At 40.1% G+C, this 20,075-nt stretch overlaps 1 protein-coding gene across 1 annotated transcript in view; it reads left to right on the top strand.

The window, feature by feature from the left end:
• The first annotated feature begins 10,782 nt into the window (after nt 1–10,782).
• ush2a (Usher syndrome 2A (autosomal recessive, mild)) overlaps nt 10,783–20,075 on the top strand; it is a 248,165-nt gene continuing 238,872 nt past the window's right edge. Inside the window, exons 1-3 of the mRNA XM_066670600.1 lie at nt 10,783–11,036; nt 14,191–14,865; nt 16,768–16,933. Of these exons, the coding sequence (XP_066526697.1) occupies nt 14,354–14,865; nt 16,768–16,933 (678 nt within the window). The 5' untranslated portion in view covers nt 10,783–11,036; nt 14,191–14,353. The remainder of the gene's footprint in view (nt 11,037–14,190; nt 14,866–16,767; nt 16,934–20,075) is intronic.

Here is a 20,075-nt window from a genome sequence, read left to right on the forward strand (position 1 = left end):
AGAGACAAACTGACTTAATAGGGATGAAGAATGTCCAACAACGAGGAAGTCACACAAAGGAACTTAAATGCACAACACAGATAAGGGACATCTGGATCAGATAACGAGGGGGCAGGACTACAAAGGAGGCACAACAAAGGAATGGAGCTAAGGCATGACTAGGGTGGAGACAGGAACAATAACCAACAGAGTCATGTGCTAAGTAAGCACATGGTGGAAACAGACAGGACATGGCCAGGGCATGACACTTCACTTGAGATTAAATCGAGAAATTCAGTAAAATTTAATTGGGCTCAAACAATCATGTTGTGATGTCACACTCCTGAACACATATTGTCACTGAGCCTTCTTTGAATTTAAGCTACTTAAGCAATATATTATTTTTTTCTAATGACAGATGTATATACATCATGTAGAAAAATATAAATTTGCAGAACACTTGTGCCTTATGTCCTGATCTGAGAGATCAGGTTACCCATGGCCTGTTTTACACGTGTGTTAACATTCTGTACATCACAGCTACTCAGAGGCAGATAATGGCTTTCTCGGCGGCAGAAATTCCCTTTCCATTTCTGAGAGTGCTTAAGCGCTGAAATGTAACCAGATCACTTGGAGGCGATTAATTGCCGTCAGTGTAAAAGGCTGGGGTACTGTCTCCTTCATGCGATGAAATGGATAAGACGGCTGCAGGCGATCTGTGCAGGCATTGGAGGGTCGCACTTACACGTTTATTTGCACTTAAAACGCTTTAGTCTACATTCGATGAACCATTAATTCAGTTAGTGCACTTTTACAAATAGTTTGGCGTGTCACTGGACATGACTTAGTAGCACTTGAGAATCCTTTCACCAAAGGCATGAATATAGCAGCCAGAGCTGCAGGAAATAAGTAATGGTTCCACTCAGACCGGAACTTAAACATTGCGTCTCTTTATGCCATGGCCAGAATACAAGCCGAGGACTACTGAAGATGTTATAATTCACAGAAAATGGGTTATATTTCAGGGCTGGCCCAAATATCATTTTATAGAATTTGAGTATTCATGAATTAAGTTTTTGAAATTATGTACATTTTATAAAACACTAATACATGTGCTATTTAAATAAAGTCATACTATAGATATTTTAAATACACTATTATAGTTATGATCATAATAAATAAAACAATGTTCAGTATACGGGTCATCTCGTCCTTTGTGCTAGTATTTACATAACCCATCTGTTTGAAATATCTTGATGAAAGGAAAAAAGATCTGCCAGTATAACGTCAAACTATTATATGATAGTAACAAATTTGTAAATTATTCAATAAATGAAATTGTTCAATTATACGAGCATTGGATAACTTCACTTAAATGCATTTTGCACACAGCAGAACGTGCTCCCACCCTGGCTCTTAAACAGTCCATCATATCCCTTGATAATTGAGCAGGCTACATGCAGTCAGTCAGTCCTTTATCAAGTTTATCACTTGGTTGCATATTGACCTGACAACAGAAGTGGTGCGAGAGAAAAAATGAGTAAGTGTTAAAACCGAGAGAGTGAAGATTCTTAGTAATTTGAAATGAAACAATATGTAGTACTTGAGAATAATTTTTTATTAAGCTTTTTGTGTACTGGATAGGTTTTTCTTAAATTTAGTTTATTACATCTTGATGTTACGTCACTTTAGCAACACCCATAAGTTGATGTTACAAGTTTACATGTTATCTCATTTTGATAACTGAGTTTTAGAGTTTTTTTAATGTTTCTTGCTAGGTTGATCTGCTTACTTTGTTTATAAAACAATTACATTGCAAATATGAGTTTCTCTCTTTCAACCTCTCTCTCTCTCTCCCTCTTTCAATAATATATATATATATATGTATATATGCAGAAAAGGTAATGTTGTCTGTAAAAGTAACCGTTTAATATTCTATAAATGGTGCCTGAACGCAGAGAAAAATCTCTTGTATTCTTCTATGTTTATTGAAAAGCTCAAGGTTAACAGAAAAATCACAGTTCACAATTATTTTGCAAAACAATACAACTGATTCAACTTGATTTGCACTCATATATACAAATTACATCAAAATAAGACCTTTCAAACAATAGGAAAGTATGTCCAAAATATAAAGTTCAAATATATCAGGCTATTAGCTTATGTAGGATCCTTTTCTTTCAATAACAGTCAAAAGTCTGTCATCAACAGAACTGGTGAGTTTTTTTATTGTGTCTTTGCTGATGCTGTTTGCAGCATCAGTGATTGCCACTGGTAATGGCATCCACCAGAATAAACTTGCTGCTTCAGAAATGCCCTTAAATTTTCAATAGGGTCAAGTCGGGTGTGGAAGCAGGCCACTGCATAATCTGGTCATAAGCAAACCCCTTTTTCTTTAACCATTCACGGGTATAGTGGGATGCATTAGACTGAGCATTGTCATGCATGAACATGAGTGTTTTCCTTATTCTTGCACCACAATCTTTCCACCAGGGCAAGAACTGCTCCAAGAAGGTGCAGTATCCCTCTGAGTTCATTTTTACTCCGTCTTGAATATGAAAAGGGTCTATAAGTTCATCATCAATGATTCCAGCCCAGAACATGATACCACCATCACCTTGTCGCATTGGAGCAGAGCCTTTCACAATCCAGTCACTAACCCAGCCATCTGGTCCATCTAATCTTGCACGGCACTCCTCGGTAAAGATAACTTTAGAGAGGTTAGTCTTTATATATTTTTTAGCCCATTGTATCCTCATTTTTTTAATGCTTTTTTGTAAAGTGGGGACATTGTTTTCATTTTGGACACTTCCTATATCATTTAAACTTTACATTGAGTCATTTTCTTCATTTGTCCCAATCCACAGGTTTCAAATATATTGCTGGTTGACATAGGTGTTTTTGCAGCTTTCTTCCTACTTCCTTGACTACCTCCTTTTTACAAAACTTTCTTCCAATCTCCTTGACTATTCTGCAGAAACCTCTTTACTGTGCAATGATAATGCTGAATTAACTTGGATATTTCCAGTGTTGAGGTATTTTCTGATACAGCTTTCACTATTGTCTTTTTTTTCCTCTGCTGATCTGTTTTTGCCCATTTCTAAGCTGTGATTAATATTTATGAACACCAACAACTTTACCAAATAAAAAACACCTTTTGGCTGACAAAAACAGCAAAGTGAAGTTAGGGAACATATAATATACAAATTAGGGTCCAATTAGGTATTGATTTAGAGCAGCTGTGTTTAATAAAAGGATCTATTGACATATAGCCTAATATATATATATATATATATATATATATATATATGCATAATAATTCTGAACAAACTGTGTATATATATATATATTAGTAAGGTGTTAGGCTACACTGCATTGCCAAAAGTATTTTCTTGTTGTCGGCCCACCCTTTGCAGCTATAACAGCTTCAACTCTTTTGGGAAAGCTTTCTCCAAGGTTTGGGAGTGTATTTATGGGAGGTTTTGACCATTTGTCCTAAAGCGCATATGCGAGGTCAGACCCTGATGAACGAATGATGGATGAGAAGGCCTGGTTGGAAGTCTCTGCTCTAATTCATCATGAAGATGTTCTATCAGGTTAAGGTCATGTTAAGGGCAGGCCAGTCAAGTTCTTCCACACCAAACTCACTCATCTTTATGGACCTTGCTTTGTGCACTGGTGCACAGTCATGTTGGAACAGGAAGAGGACATTCTCCAACTGTTCCCTCAAAGTTGGGAGAATGAAATTGTTCAAAATCTCTTGGTATGCTGAAGCATTAAGAGTCCCTTTCACTGGAACTAATGGGCCTGGCCCAACCCCTGAAAAACAACCCCACACCATAAGCCCCCCCTCCACCAAACTTTACACTTGGTACAATGCAGTCAAAAAAGTAACATTCTCCTGGCAACGGCCAAACCCAGACTTGTCCATCAGATTCCTAGCTGGAGAAGCGTGATCCGTCACTCCACAGAACACATCTCTACTACTCTAGAGTCCAGTGACGGCATTCTTTACACCACTGCATTCAATGCTATGCTTTGGTAATGTAAGGCTTTGATGTGGCTGCTCGGCCATGGAAACCCATTCCATGAATTTCAAATATGCACTGTTCTTGAGCTATGATGTTTGGAGTTCTGTAGTGATTGACTCTGCTAAAAGGTGACAACCTCTACGATGACCCACCACCCAAAAAATACCTACTCTTTAGTGGTCCTGCAGTGGTTTTACCCTTTGTAAAATGGGCTGGAAAAAATGTAGAGCAATAGATGGACTAAGATAAAATTAAAATGTATATGAAAAATGGCTTTAATGTTGTGCCTGATCAATATATATCTTTCTATAAAGACTGTATCACCCATTATATTTGCTCTTGGTAAAGTCAGTGTTTGGGCCTTAATCCACTCCTCCTGAGTGTGTGTGTGCGTGTGTGTGTGTGTGTGTGTTCTGCTTCCTAGTGATCTTCATCTGAAACTCTGAGTCATGGTGTTGTGTTTAGAGTGTCAGATCTGACAACTTAATATTTGACCTCCTCTTGGGGAAGACCATCTGAGAGAACACCCACTGTCTACCTGTTCTTACTCTATTTTCTCTCTTTTCACTTTCAGGAGCTTTGAGATTAAGGGTAATCTCAAGCCAAATACCAAAAACTTTTGACAAAAACCTGCAAATTGTTCTGAATAATATCAAGGAAGCCTCATGCTGTGGCTCTAAAAGCAAAACATTTGGCCAAAATACACTAGCTACAATTTATGCAGAATCTATTTTTGCTATAAGCTTACATTAAAGAGCAACAAAATTGGGTTTTTAGGGTTAACATCCAACGACTGCAGGCTACATGCAATAACTGCAGATAGGATAGTTATGGCTACATCTGTATACAATAACTGTACACTGCAGACAGGGCAGTTATATGCAAAGACTGCATATGGGAAGTTCCAAATATATCCAGTGACTGCAGACTGCAAATGTGGTTGTTACAGAAACACCCAATTACTGTAGGCTGTAGCTGGGGCAGGTACAGAAACATTCAATAACTGCAGATCTTTCTGTTATGGATAAATGCAATGACTGAAAACAGGGCAGTTGTGCATATATGCAGTGACTGCAATTTGCAGCTTGGACAGTTATTGGTACAACCAATAACTGTAGACTGCAGAAGGAGCAGTTATGGATATCCAACAACTGCAGAATGCAGATGGGGAAGTTAGCTACCTCCAGTGACTGGAGAATGCAGATCAGGCAGATAAAAACACATCCAATGACTGTAGCCTGCAGACAGGGCAGTTACTTATGTAATGACTGCAAACTGCAGGTGAGACAGTTGGATAAATACATGCAATAACAGTAGACTTCAGATGGAGCAGTTAAGGATACGTGAAGTGAGTGCAGACTACAGATTGGTACAGTTACGGATGCATCCAATTGGCCTCATTTATGAAGCGCATGTGGATGGGAAAATATCCAGAAAATATCAGAATGTTTGTCGGTATGAACAAAATGCACACCGACTCTTGTGTGAGCAATGTCAGAAAGACACTGAAAGTATCATTTTCATTCATTCATTCATTCATTCATTCATTATCTGTAAGCGCTTATCCTGTTCAGGGTCGCGGTGGGTCCAGAGCCTATCTGGAATCACTGGGCGCAAGGTGGGAATACACCCTGGAGGGGGTGCCAGTCCTTCCAGGGTGACACACACACGTATGGACACTTTTTTTGTGCTGCCAATTCACCTACCAACGTGTGTTTTTGGACTGCGGGAGAAAACCGGAGCACCCAGAGGAAACCCACACAGACACAGGGAGAACACACCAAACTCCTCACAGACAGTCAGCCAAAGCGGGACTCGAACCCACAACCTCCAGGTCCCAGAAGCTGTGTGACTGCGCTCACTAAAACGTAATTAAACGTTATTAAATAAAAAAATAAATAATAAATAAATAATCTAACAAACTTTCACAAAAATATCTTCTTCCTTATACAGCCTCTTATTAGGAGCAACGTCCTGTAGCTAAAGGGCAATTGTTAGCTAAATTGTTACTTGTGTGGTCAATCACTTACTTAATGTGCATTATTTAAATATAAGAGTTTAGGGTCTGTAATACCCACCTGTGTAAATGGATGATGATGCGCTGCAATTTAACAGACAGAGCACAACAGAGAGAAATTTAGTATCTTTGGAGATGTTTTAAGTTTATTAGCAAAGAGTGACCACTTGCCGGTTAGCTCCTGTTAACTATCAAAATCTATTCTTTCCTATTTGTGCAACATTTTAGAGCCAGCTTTGAAAAGAGGGTCCCATGCTATTGCTGAACCTGTTCAGGTGATGTCTGTCTGTCTGTCTGTCAGACACTGGAACATTTTAAGACAATTTTTTTAGCCCTCAATCTTTAAAGCATCATCCTAGGAATTTAAAATATATGTTATACTTGGTGCGCTGTAACTGGCGCGAGGATGTGTGCACCAAAAATGGCAATCAAAGTGTATGAGTCTTGCACATTCCCCATGCCCTCTCGCTATGCACGGTTATGCAAATGCCCCTAAAATGTTCATCATTTAAAATAATTTATCTTTGAAATAATTTGTCATTTTTTCTAAAAGTAGATGTGAGCGAGTGTGAAGAACAAAATTTGTTTCTGGATGTTCTTCTTGATTGTATGATTTTTTTCAATTGACAACACCCATGATTATAATATAATGAAGAATTTATTAAACTAGGCATTGGATGATGACCCACGAGGAGCCGTGGAAAGAGTTTAACCAACACATTCACACACAGTTTCACTACTTATTGTATTATTTGATTTCATCCTAATATTAGTTTTTTTAGAGCAAATAAACTCTTATTGCTCACATAAATAGTTTCTGACATCTCCTTCATTCATGGTCAGAAATCCTTCACATAGTAGGGTGTTGGCCAGAATAGAAGGCAGTTGCAAAGCAAAATGCTCATAAAAATGTAAGGAAACTGCACGTACGCCACTGTGTTTGGCCAGAATAAGTGCTGAGTACTGTAGAAATTCATACTGGAGGCCTATCTGCAGCAGTGTGAACTGTCACAGGTTTTTCTGACCACAGCAGGTCCAGGAGGTTAATGTGATGGTATGTATCCTCAGCAGGGGAGGGATTTCACAGTGTAACCCTGGGGACTCGGTCCACAGAATAATGCTGAAGATAGAGCTATTAGGACTGTCCTCTCAGTGGCAGTTTATAGAAACCGACTTGTACCATATTCTACAGCAAAACCAGAATGTGTTGGGTATAGCAGGTATTATACTGTAGCTGTGGGGATATCTTTATACTGAATGGACCAATAGCTATGTGCTAAAATGGCTTAGAATAAAATTTTAAATATTGAATCACCAAAAGACAAAAGCAGATTTACAAGAGAAAATGTCTTAAATTGTAGAAAATGTTAAGCGTATTTGCCCCATTTCTATTGGTCCATTCATCTTGAAACTAATGCAAGGTTTACAATAAATAAATAAATAAATAAAAGTGTACATTCATGTAATATTTATTACAGTACGTTTTGTTGTCACTGAGGTGTTACCCTCAAGGGTATAATTTCAATATCTTTAATAAGGAAACATAACTGTACCATGTTGTATTATAGATTTAGTTTGTGCTGATAATATACTGCCCATTTAATTTCCAGAACATGTATTGTGTTCTTTCTTTCTACGCACTTCTGTAATGAAATCTTACAGATATTCACCTCTCTATCTGCAGAAGAAAATGTAATGTAGGTTTAGGGAACACATATGGATTTTAAAACCACTGTCGTACTTTCTCGATAGCACATTTACACTGTACTGTAACTTTAGTGACAATGTACCGTACCTTTTTTACGTTTCTGAATGTAGTAATAGTGTAACAGTCAAGCAAGCACCTACCCAAACACCTCAGCTGCCTTTTCTCATATGCATCAAGAAGCTGTGATTGACAAAAAAGGAAACAAACACAAAATAACATCATGAACCTGGACATATTTATGGAGGTTTGGGGAAAATAACCATGCAATAAACCATTTCAGAAAACTACATTTGTATGCATTCTGACTGGAACTGAAATGAAATGAAGATCTTGGAGATGTGTGCATGTCTTTGTGTATGTAGGTGCTTTTGTTTGTACTTTGAAGATTGTATTTGAGAGTAAAAAGTCAAAATCTCTGGTTTCTTGTTGACTGATACTCATACGGTTGTTTGGCTTGCCTGGGAAGCTGCTACACAGTAAGCACTGTTGTAAATAATGAAGCTCACATTTAGAGGGCGGCAGAATGGGGCAGAAATCTAATTCCTGTTTGTAGATGGCCAGCTTCATTAATTAGCCGAGGCGTCTGGTAGACACGGCAGGGTTAAAGAGCCGGGTTTGTCTCCGGAGTGACTGGAATGTGGAGGAGAGCGGAGTGCTGAGGCTCATTTGCATGCTATCTCTGTGGACGAGGGCTAAGATAATGCTAATTCTAATACCACTCTTCATTTCAACACCCTCAGCATCTGAGCAAGACAGAGGGCTTAAGGAAAATCAATATCGCTAAAATCCAAACCTGATGTCTGCTTCAGAGCAACGGAAACAGTTGAGCTGTATGTGTCTCTGGTGGACGGTTGGGACAGACCATGGTGACCTTTGGCTCATGTGCAGTTGTTCCCATACCATTTCAATTCATGCCTTTCTATTTCTATTTGCGCACACGGAATGAATATGTTCTGTAATGGATATGTCAAAATGTCTCTGAATACTCAAATGACATACACTTGCTCATATAGTGTATATTAAATAAATAAGCAATATGAAAGAATGGAAATGATAAACGTCCTGCTACACAAAGGTGCTTTATCTCAGGATCACATTTGAACAGCTGCTATTACTTTAGTGAACAAAGACAGTCTAACCACTTTTTAATTAAGTGCTTCTAATGACCTTAAGCGGCTTAGTGCCGTAGCCTAATAATCAATAAACTACAGCAGCCCACACCTCCATGGCCGAACAGAGGATTTCCCTCTGAACATGTCAGGGCCGGGCCTCCTCCGCCTCTTTTCCTCATCTCCTCTGGAGTTGAAGCACACAGCAGCTGTTCATCTGATCACAGATCAATACTGAGTGGGGCTTATTTACTGAGCCAGCTTTAAATCATGGAGTATTTCTCAGCAAAGCAGTTTGAACTCCTAGCAGTTTCGAACCACAATACCACAGCACAAAGCTCTAAGTGCTTTCTGAGATATCTTCTTTACTAAAGAAAGCTATGAAGCATGAATACAGAAAGGCATATTTTGGTTTATATTCATTCTGAAAGCAAGGTCTAATAAACATGGCTTCTTCATGCATAAGCATCTGGCCCAGATTTAACTGAAGAGTTGTCAAATGAACAATCTGATGGAGGTACTTTTAAAAAAAATATTTATTACACAGACAAAGAAACTCCTGACTAACGGCAGTAGGGGTGAACAAAACCATTTCAGAAGAAATGTATCTACAAATATGTGATTAAAAAAATGAACATCACACACACACATGGTTTCAAAAGTTGAATGGCCTATAGAAATGTTCTGAACTGGCCTAGAATAAACACACCACTGGGTCATTTAAAGAGACCCAGTGGTGTGTGTTGCTTGTCGAATAAAGAGCATACAGTGTAAAATACTGTCGTTCTTATCTTTTTTTTCCTTCAAGAAAATACAACACTATACCAGTGTAACTACAAGGGGGCAACGTTTGGATAACTGTCATTGTCTCAGTGCTGTTTGAAGCAGAAAAGGAATTTTGAAAACAGGCACCGAGTTGGACAGACTACATGAGTGTGCCACAATGAGCCGGTGAGTGGAGTGGGGCTTTTTTTTCTTCAGGCATATCCCCCTCTTTCCAGGTCTCTGTCTCTCCTTCCAAAATGGTGCCAGGTATTATTCATTCATTCATTATCTGTAACCCTTATCCTTCAGGGTCATGGTGGGTTCAGAGCCTACCTGGAATCATTGGGCACAAGGTGGGAATACACCCTGGAGGGGGCGCCAGTCCTTCACAGGGAAACACACACACTCACGGACACTTTTGAGTCGCCAATCCACCTACCAACATGTGTTTTTGGACTGTGGGAGGAAACCAGAGCACCCTGAGGAAACCCACGCAGACACAAGGAGAACACACCAAACTCCTCACAGACAGTGACCTGGAGCAGGAATCGAACCCACAACCTCCAAGTCCCTGGAGCTGTGTGACTGTGACACTACCTGCTGCACCACTGTGCCGCCTGGTGTCAGGTATCAGTTGAGGTAAAATATTCTCTCTCCTGCCCAACATATGTATCACTATTTGTATTTGTCCAGGTGTGTCACGCTCCCTCTCTCTGCAGTCATGTATTTCTCTCTCTCTCTCTATTCTCTCTGCTCAGATGTCTCTCTCTCTCCCTCCAAGTGTCTCAACAATAATCTAGTTTTCTGTCTCTCATTCCCTTTCCATATGTATCTATCCATCCAGGTGTATCACACTTCCTTTAGGCGTGTGTCCCTTTCAGAACGATTTCAGGTTTATTGGTTGATGCAGAATTCCACATTTCTCAGCCTCTCCCTTCACTTAGCTGTCTCTCTTCCTCCAGATGTGTAATTCTCTTTCCAGGTGTGTGTCTCCCCTGTCCCGTTTGATACAGTGGCTTTGTGCATTGACCCCCTCCTTTCCCCTCCTCCTTTAGTGCTTTGTCCTCTGCTCCTCTCCTGGAGTCCAGCACCTGAATGAATCCGGGTCTGGAGACGTTGCCTAGCGACGCCGAGCGCGTTCCCGAGCGCCAGAAGAGCCACTTATACCGGCGGTGAGCTCCGAGACGCAACAGGCGCGTTGCGCAGGGTTTATTCTGCTGTACCTTGCATTTCCTCTTCGTTTTACCCCTGAAACTCTGCCTATTTCAATTCTCAGCCTCTACACAGCACACGTCTGTTCTCCTCTCACCTCTGAGCGTTTTTCTGTCTCCTTAAGTTTGTGTTTACAGGGCGCGCACCGAGCAGATGGTAAAACTCTTATAATCTGCTTTTCTCTCCGCAGCCATGTGCCCGAAACACAGCCCGAGGTAAGAACAACACATTTTCTTTTGTTTATTTCTCCTCATATGTCGGCTAATGTAAATTAGTGTTCTCAACAATTTATCGACGTTTGGATACGTAAATTATGCGTAACGCCATGACGTCAGCACTAACGTTAAAGTTCGGGTCGTGTTTTAGTGTCACTCGGTTTATCTGTATTTTGCTGTGACTCTATAATTAAATGCTAACGTTTCACACAGAGACTCAGACGCCGAGCCACCTGTTGAGTGTAGGGTCGTGTGGTGTGTATTTTCAAAGTCATTTGGATGTAAAACTTGCATTTAAAAACCCTAAATACCGTTTAAACGTTTCCCTCGTCTCATAACAGCGCTAAACATGTTAGCTACATAATATTCTTTCTTTATTTTCACCCAGTTTCTGCCTTTTTTCCTGTCTTTTATTAATTGTATAAAAATACGTTTTTTGTTTGCTGTTTATATGTATATTATATTGTGTAATGTAGTTGCAGGTATATGGGCAGGTATATGTTTATAAAGGCAGTTTTAACATTTTGAATAATGTTTTAAAATAAGTAAACATAAACAAAGGTAGAAAGTGCCCATTTCCTCCCATTGACTGGATGTTTTAAATCCAGTGACTTCATGTGATTCTCAGTTTGGGAAGCCTTGATTTAATAGGTGATTTCACTTAGCCCTTTAAGACTGGGCAAGCCTAGTTTTACCGGAACACCATCAGATGCAAACATTGGTCACAGAAGCATCACCAGTATTTCCTTTATGAGGAGGCAGGCATTCATGTGGACTAAAAAATATGTACATCCTACATATTACAGGTTCCTGTGAGTAATTTACACTTGTAAGCAATCCCACATGTTTAGATCAAAATTATATAACATACACTATATTGTCTAAAGTGTTTGCTCTGCTGCCTTTGAACGCATATGAACTTGAGCGACATCCCTTTGTTAATCCGTATTGTTTATTATGATGTCAGCTCATTTGCAGCTATAACAGCTTCAGCTCTTCTGGGAAGGCTTTCCACAAGGTTTGGGAGGGTGTTTATGGTAATTTTAAACATTCATCCAGAGGCACATTTGTGAGGTCAGACACTGAATTTGGACAAGGCCTGGCTTGCAGTGTCCACTCTAATTCATCCCACAGTTTTTCTTCTGGGTGGAGGTCATGTCTCCACTACGGTGTGCTTTACACCACTGCTTCCATTGCTATGCATTGCCCTTGGTGATGTAAGGCTTGGATGTGGCTGCTCAGCCATTCCATGAAGCTTTCTATGTACTAATCTGAAGGCCACATGAAGTTTGGAGGTCTGAAACAGTTGACTCTCCACAAAGTTGGTGACCACTATGCACCTCAGAATCTGCTGATTCTGCACTGTGATTTTTCATTGCCTGCCACTTTGTGGCTGAGTAGCTGCTGTTCCCAATGTCTTCCATTTTTGTTATATCACCACTGGCAGTTGACTGTGGAATATTTAGTAGCAAGGGAATTTCATGAATGGACTTGCTGCACCGAAGGCATCCTATCATGGTACCACGCTGGAATTCATTGAATTCTGCTCCTGAAAGTGACTCATCCTTGACAAATGTTTATAAGCAGTCTGCATGCCTAGGGGCTTGGATTTATACACCTGTGGCCATGAAAGTGAGTGGAATGTCTAAATTCAATTATATGGATGGTCAGTGAATACGTTTGGCAGTATAGTGTATGAATATAAAGTTTCATGCAACATTTCATGTGCCCCTGCATAATAAAATGGCTTAATCAGGGCTAGGGCTGTGCAATTAATTGAAAATTAATCGAAATCAACATTCAGGACCTCTAATAGACATAATATAGTCTGTATCGATTATATCAATTATTTTAATTCTGTTATGTCCCCACCAGGTGTTCATGTACTGTCCCTTTAAAATCACATTACTAAGCAGTAGTCACATGATTCTGCCTCTATCTGCCACATGGAAGCAACCTAAATGCAGAGGCCGACCATGACTTGAGCAGCTCATACCAAAGACAATCACAGCATCTGTGGTTTGGACATGCTCTGTTTTGACTATAATTAAGGCGACACTGAACAAAAAGAAGTCAAATGTAAATGCTGAGAAAAAACAGTTTCAGCGACCAAAGCACAATCACACACCAAATATAAACTGTGCTCAGAAAACAAGAGGAACAAGCTCCCAGCCACATTAGAAAAAATATTCCATGTTTAATGCTGGAGCATATTTACAGTAAAAGCCTCGTCACTGAACTATGAGGGTCTAAAATACAAAAACAAAAATAATTATTCATTAACAGTAATTGTGGTAAAATCTACAATTAATCGTGATATTGATTTGTGCTCATATCGCCCAGCACTAATCAAGGCTATACCTCAAAGAGGAGGGGGTGAGTTCATCTAATGTGGAGTTACAAGGCTGCAGGTAGGCTGTTAAAATTACATTTCCAATTTGACTTTAACAAATCTCAAAGATAGCAGCATGGTGGTTCTGCAGATAAAGTTACTGCCACTAAGCTTATTGACTATTCAAAGTGTCCATACTTGTGAGTGTGCAATACTCTCTGATGGACTGGCACCCAGTTCAGGGTCTGTTCCTGCCTTGCATCCCTGAATATTATGACACAGTTACATGGCATAAATTAATGAAATTTCACTTTCAACATGACATGTTGTGCTCTGTTTTGAATAAAACGTGGGTCTCTGTGATTTGCAAATCATTGCATTTTGTTTTTATTTATGTATTACCTATGCACATTTTACACAGCGTGTAAACAACTTTTTTGAAATTGGGGTTGTATTTAAGAGTAGTAACAAAATGTCCCTTTAATGTGACACCTCTGGGGACAGTCTGAAAGGTGGTATACCCGTGCATTTCAATGCAATGTTTTTGCGCATATTTCATGTTTCTGTTTCAGCCTGTAACTTATGGCATATGACAATTTATGATAGAGTCAAATGTGTTATTTAAATTATAAAAAAAATATAATAACCCCAAGCCTTCCACTTGGGCAGCACAGTAAGGAAAGCCCTTCATTCAGGTCATGCTCGCTGCAATTCCAGATTGTGGCTCTTATGATTTGCTTGGAATCCTAAGAGCTTGGGGTCGGATTTTGGAAAAGTTATGCCTCACATTTGATTTCTCTTTTCCTTTTCCTTTCTTTGTAGTTTCTCCGACGGACCAGAGCAGCAGGCCCAAATCCTAGCTATCATGTGAAGGCTTTTAGCTGCTCTTGGACATCGTACCATTAAAGCTGCACTGGGAACTGCTTAAGTAGAAAAATAATAAAAGGAGGAAAAAAATGTCACCTCCAAGTTCATTACTTATTTAATGTGTCTGAGGCCTTTTTTGCTGGTGAGAAGCATGTATTGGCTCCTTGGGCGCAAACGTACTGTGTCACTGCTGTATTTTTTGGGTCTTTTCGTCAGCCATCACCCAGTGGTTCCCCAGGGCTCTTTCCCCAAGTTGGAGAACATTGGAGCCTATAAACCTGTGAGCGTGGAACCTTACGGAGTAACCTGTGGAATTCCAGAACGGAGTGCCTTTTGCAAACCTGTGAAAACCCAGGAGGATCTCCTCACTTGTTCCCAGCAGTTCTGTGTCCAGGACTGTCCATATCGCTCATCCTCCCCACACCACATTGACCTCCTCCTCTCCTCCCGAATGGGACAATGTCCACAAGGCGACAGCCCAGACCTCCACCCCAGGGCAGAGGCCGGATCCACCAGCTTCGTGTTTCGAAACCAGAGTGGTTGTTTGGCTTCTCCCTCAGCTCCAAACCTGGGCCCGGCCGGCTCATTTACGCTAACGGTTTGGCTGAAACTCGAGGAAGACTCAGTAATGTAAGTAGCTCAGCTGCCAGAAAACTCCCTTAAGGAGATCAGACGTGTTTGCTGTCACTTAAGAGAGTGAATATCTTGTTTAATCAGAGAGATCAGTTTCTCTTCTTGGCCTTTTCAAAAAAGGACAGTGTGTTCAGATAGCATTTCTTCTAAAAGAGAGGGTATTAATAGGGAGTTCAACCTTTACTTTTCTGGGAAGGGTCCATGTTAGATATTAGGACATTACTGAAAATGTTTTATGGCATTTAGGCACATAATTGTTAGTGTGGTCAAGTATGGTTTTGGAAGATAAAGTTGAGAAGTGATAAAACCTGGAATCATAATAATAAAAAAAGAAGTCAGCTAAGTTGTGGCATTGCTTTTATTTGTGTCTCTAGACTGCTGGCCACATGCTGGTGCTAGTAATTCACTACCGCGAGGAGTTGGTTTTGGTGTTAAATTCATTTGTAATGCGCTTGTCTAGTCGTGTTGAACAAATAAAATATATATATAAAAAACTCGCTCCCACTCTGCCCCAAACAAGACCAGCTGTGTCCAGTTTTAGATCAATGAAACAAAATTGCCACAGTGAGCCTTCTGAGACGGAGAGAGAGAGCATCATCTCAAAGGGCACTTTGTTTTTTCCACGGTGCAGACAATGATGTAGCTGAAAGTGGGTGATGGGATGAAAGGAACAGAGATGAGACACTTGCAAAGAAAAACAACAGCAAAAAGAAGAACAACAGGTTTGGCATTTTATAACAAGTGTAAAGGATGAAGAGAGATAGGAGACAGTGGTGTGCAAACACTGAAAAAATGAATAATTGAGTCAGTGTGGTCATGGCTTTTTCAACAGGAATTCTGGTGGTGACAATGACGGGAGTGTACACACTGATTAATTCTTCTCTTAGTGAATTAATGGGCCTCTGTTTTTAATACAAACCCAAGAGCCCTCTTCTGTAACATGACATAAAAATATGCACCAAATGCTGTCTTGCTCTGGGATCCCTCGCCTCTCAAGCTTGTGTCGAATGCTAAATAAACGCAGGCATTTCCCTTGCGGAGGAACTCGGCCTAATTGCAAGTAGAACACATGAGGAAAAAGCGGTTAAAGGCAAAGCGAGACTGGAGGGCTCAACCCTGACGAGCACAGAAAACATGTTGCCTTATGATTTATTGGCTGCAGTGGCCCATGTTCGTAAACGTTTTCGTTTCCTCATAAAAAGCCCATAATGGTGTTTCATTTGACAGTAGATGAGGAAGCTTTTTGACTAACAGCAAACGGCAAATGGAAAGTATTGATACAAGGTGCATAAATGTCACTTGCCAAGGCATATCCCTGTAAAAAAACATGGCTCATCGCTGGCCTTCAAGGGCGTATTGATTGTTTACTAATGTCCCAAGCAGAGCCTCACCTTTTCATGTTCTGCACCAAGATGTAGCCTTCATCAGTGTGTAACATGTTTTGACATGTTATTATATTGAGGTAATTTAAATAAACCTTAATTTTGGCCTCATGATTCCATGTGATTATATTCACATTTTAGAACAATCATTATTTTTCCCCCAAATGGTTTCCCACATTTCTCTTGTAAGTAAGGTTGTTTTTCTAGATAGGAACATAGCTGTGAAGAGGATTTGATGACTTTCAACTACATAAACATGGTGTGGGTGTGTACAGAGATGGAGGTGTTTACTTGTGCATCCCAAATCTACACCAGAGTGGCTCATGTCATATTGTTTCAACCAGCTGAATGCACTAATTATAAAGGATGTCATATACTTTATTTTATCTGCTAATTATGTACGTCTGCATATCGCCGTTTTTATAAAAAATTAATTCACAAGACATAAGCATTAGTCCAGCTTTTAGGTATTTATTCCTTTTTCACTTATCAGTTAATCACATTTCTCTTTACACAGGACTGTGTTTGAGAAGAGTTCCAAGGACAGATTAGTGTTTTTACTGACTGTCTCTAAGGGAGAGGTCCAGTTCCACTACAGCACTGGAGTTGGTCGGAACTTCACCATACGTATGAGGACAGCAGGACACATCAGTATCGGAAAGTGGACTCACCTTGCCTTACAGGTAGGAAGCATCATACAATAACATTTTTTAAAACAGTACAGTCAAGCTGCAGCTAAATTTGTAGACTTTGCATTATGCCACCATTAAGAGACAAACCTTGTATCTACATTGTTGATACTGACATATTTTGAAAGCCTCCTGCCATGTACACTATGTCAAAATTTCATAATTTTGGGCGGCACCGTGGCTTAGTTGTTAGCACTTTCACTTGTGGATTGTAAAGCATCCTTGGGTATCTAGAAAGGCGCTATATAAGTGTAACGATAGACAGATAGAAAATACATATTTTACTTTGTGTACATTTTACCAGTTTTATCTACTGACACTTTTTTTGTAAACATCTTTTCTTGAAATAAGCAAATATGCTGTGTTAATGGTGGTGTGTTAATGTGTTTTGCTGGAACAAGTGCGTCTGAAACATCAGTGCTGTTGGAGTTTTTGAACCCCTCAGTTTCACTGCTGGACTGAGAATAGCTCACCAACAAAATATTCAGCTAACTGCTTCCTGTATACAGACCGACAGAGGGACAACAATCTGTAATTTTTGAATTGCAAAGTGCTCCTGTATGGTCAGTGTAGTTGACAGAAAAGACAGTGTATAAAATAAGGTGATGGTAGTAATGTTATGGCTGATCAGCATTTCTGGGCCAGAATTAAGATGATGATATATTTCACCATGGATATGTGAAAGCTTCTACCTTCATTGTACTGAAGTAAATTACTCTGTCTGTAGCACAGTTGATTAATCAATTTCAGCACAGGCCTGAAAGTTATCAGACGTCTAATCTGCGTGATCAGACCTGGTCTACAAGGTATCTGCAGTGCACTAATATCTTTCCATCCATATTCCCTGTAATTAGCCGCCAGAAATAACTGATATTATTAATATTGTGTCTGAAAAGCTGCAGCAGGTTTTGTGTCGCAACAGATCTCCGGCTCGGACAAGACGCATGGAGTCCAGGAGTTAATTACAGCTGTAAACATCTGTTTTCTCACAGCTGTGGGGGCAGAGGGATGGCAGGGTGAGGGGGAGAGTGGAGAGGAAAGCCCTTCTCTTTGCACATGCTATTCTGCATATATGTATTCCTACACTGCAATTGTTATGAGAATAAATAAAGGTAGAAAAGCTCATTTGATTATAACTGATATATTTGATTGTTCCTTATTTTATAATAATTAAAAAAATGTTCTTGACTATTAGAATAATCGTGTCCTAAAACCAACTAAAACATGCACAACATATCTAGTTATATCTAGTTAACATATCTTAATATTATTGCAAGAAGATTAAGCTAGATTTCAGATTAAAGCAGCACGCGAATCGTGTGAAAATACGTCCAAAAGCATTTTTGTTTTTCAGTGTGAGGGTAATTTGTGCTGACATTATTCTGATGCAAATATGGGTCGAAGAGGTGATTGATATGCTTCACGATGGCTTCTTTATCAGCTTCAGAAAGCTTTTCATGCCTTGTGTCTTTTTTTCTTTAAAGAGCCAGGCCCATGAGTCCCTGGTCCTTGTGCTGTTATGCATTGTAAATGTTTCACAGTGGCAAGAACCGAGAGAAAAGAGGAGAAGTGAGATGAGACGAGATGAGACCATCATATGTATTGTAGGAGAACAGAAAGGCCTCTCTGCAGAGAGTATTATCTTTCAATGGCGGTGATTATCACGGCCTTAAATTGCAGTCGACCCGATTACGAATAGCAGGTTGACTTCTGGGACAGAAAAACATTATTATGATAATGAGATCCTACCCACAATTCATAGGTAATAAGCTCCCTGTTGGTGACGGCCGTGTCTTGGGCTTGCGTAAACATCTTTGCTGGCTTTCATCTGCAATCTAAACAGACCACAGCTGGGAGAAAATGGGCCGTATATGGTGGCTTGGACACCATGTCCAAAAGTATTCAGACACTTCTTACAATATGTAATTTTCACTCCTTCTGGTGCTCTCATTTTGGACACTGTTTATAATCTCAGTTGAAGAGCATGAAATAAAGTGGGACACTGAAGCCAAGGCACACAAGCCTAAGGTCTACATGCTCAATGCCAAGCATGGGCTAGAGGGGTGAAATCCCCCCAGTCATTGGGCTGTGGAGCAGTTCTCCGGAGTGATACAGCTCCATCAAATGTGTTTATAATGTTTAGAGATCCAGAACCAATCTACCAATAGCATTACCTGACCTCAGTATTGTTTATGTGGCTAAATGCTAAGAGCGATGTGTATTGCCTTCCCAAAACAGAGGCTGTTAATGCTACAACATGGAAACTAAACTCAGAGAGCATCAGTCCTGAGAACATACAGTGCTTGACAGCCCAGTGGCCGGCTTGTCTACTCAAGACTCATTTTGTTTTATACTTTTCTATGGAGATTACACAAGGTGTGGATTTGGCTGAATTCACACATTATAAGGAACAGCCACATGCTTGTTGTGTTTCCACTTTTTTCTGGCATTTGCTCCACTCGAACAGTGTCAGGCTCGTTTTTCTGTCATATTTATAACTTGGCTTCTGACTGCCAGTTCAAGTTTGGTCAAAATCAAGCAGCCAAACACTTGAGCTTCCTGTCAGTCCACTGTCTTGCTGCAAGGCTTCTGTGGAAGTCTCTGTAGTCTGAGGAAACTCAAAGGCTCAGCAAAGAGCTGAGGGGAAGTGCTCAAAAGGAATAGAACATTATAGTGTTTAGAAGGGCTCCGGGGAAGGAGGAAGAACTGAGGAGGAGCTGATCTGCAGGTGCTTGTCCCTAGTCATTATAATGAGAGCAGGAGCACGGCAAGGAGAGCAGGAGAACGGGATCTCTTTCATGTGGCCCTCTTAGACGACAACGAGAAGTGACAGCGGGCTCCTGACTATTGTTTTGGGGAATTGCTGCATTGCTGGATGTTCGACTCTCCATGGATGTGAGCTGTAATTGAGATCAAGTGAGTGGTGAGTGCTTTGGGATTGTGGAGTGATTGTACACGGAAGAATATGGTGTCTTTGCAAGTGACATCTTCTAAAATGTATTTAATATACGTAATATTTCTCACTGTGAAGGATGTATTTCCAGACATCTTTATTTGCTTAGAGTGATGTCTCCTTCCTTTGCCTTGTAAATGTGCTTAAAATTTGAGGAAACACAGGCAAACAATATGGACAATT

Source organism: Hoplias malabaricus, chromosome 1 (genome assembly GCF_029633855.1).
Source record: "Hoplias malabaricus isolate fHopMal1 chromosome 1, fHopMal1.hap1, whole genome shotgun sequence".
NCBI classification, from domain to species: domain Eukaryota; kingdom Metazoa; phylum Chordata; class Actinopteri; order Characiformes; family Erythrinidae; genus Hoplias; species Hoplias malabaricus.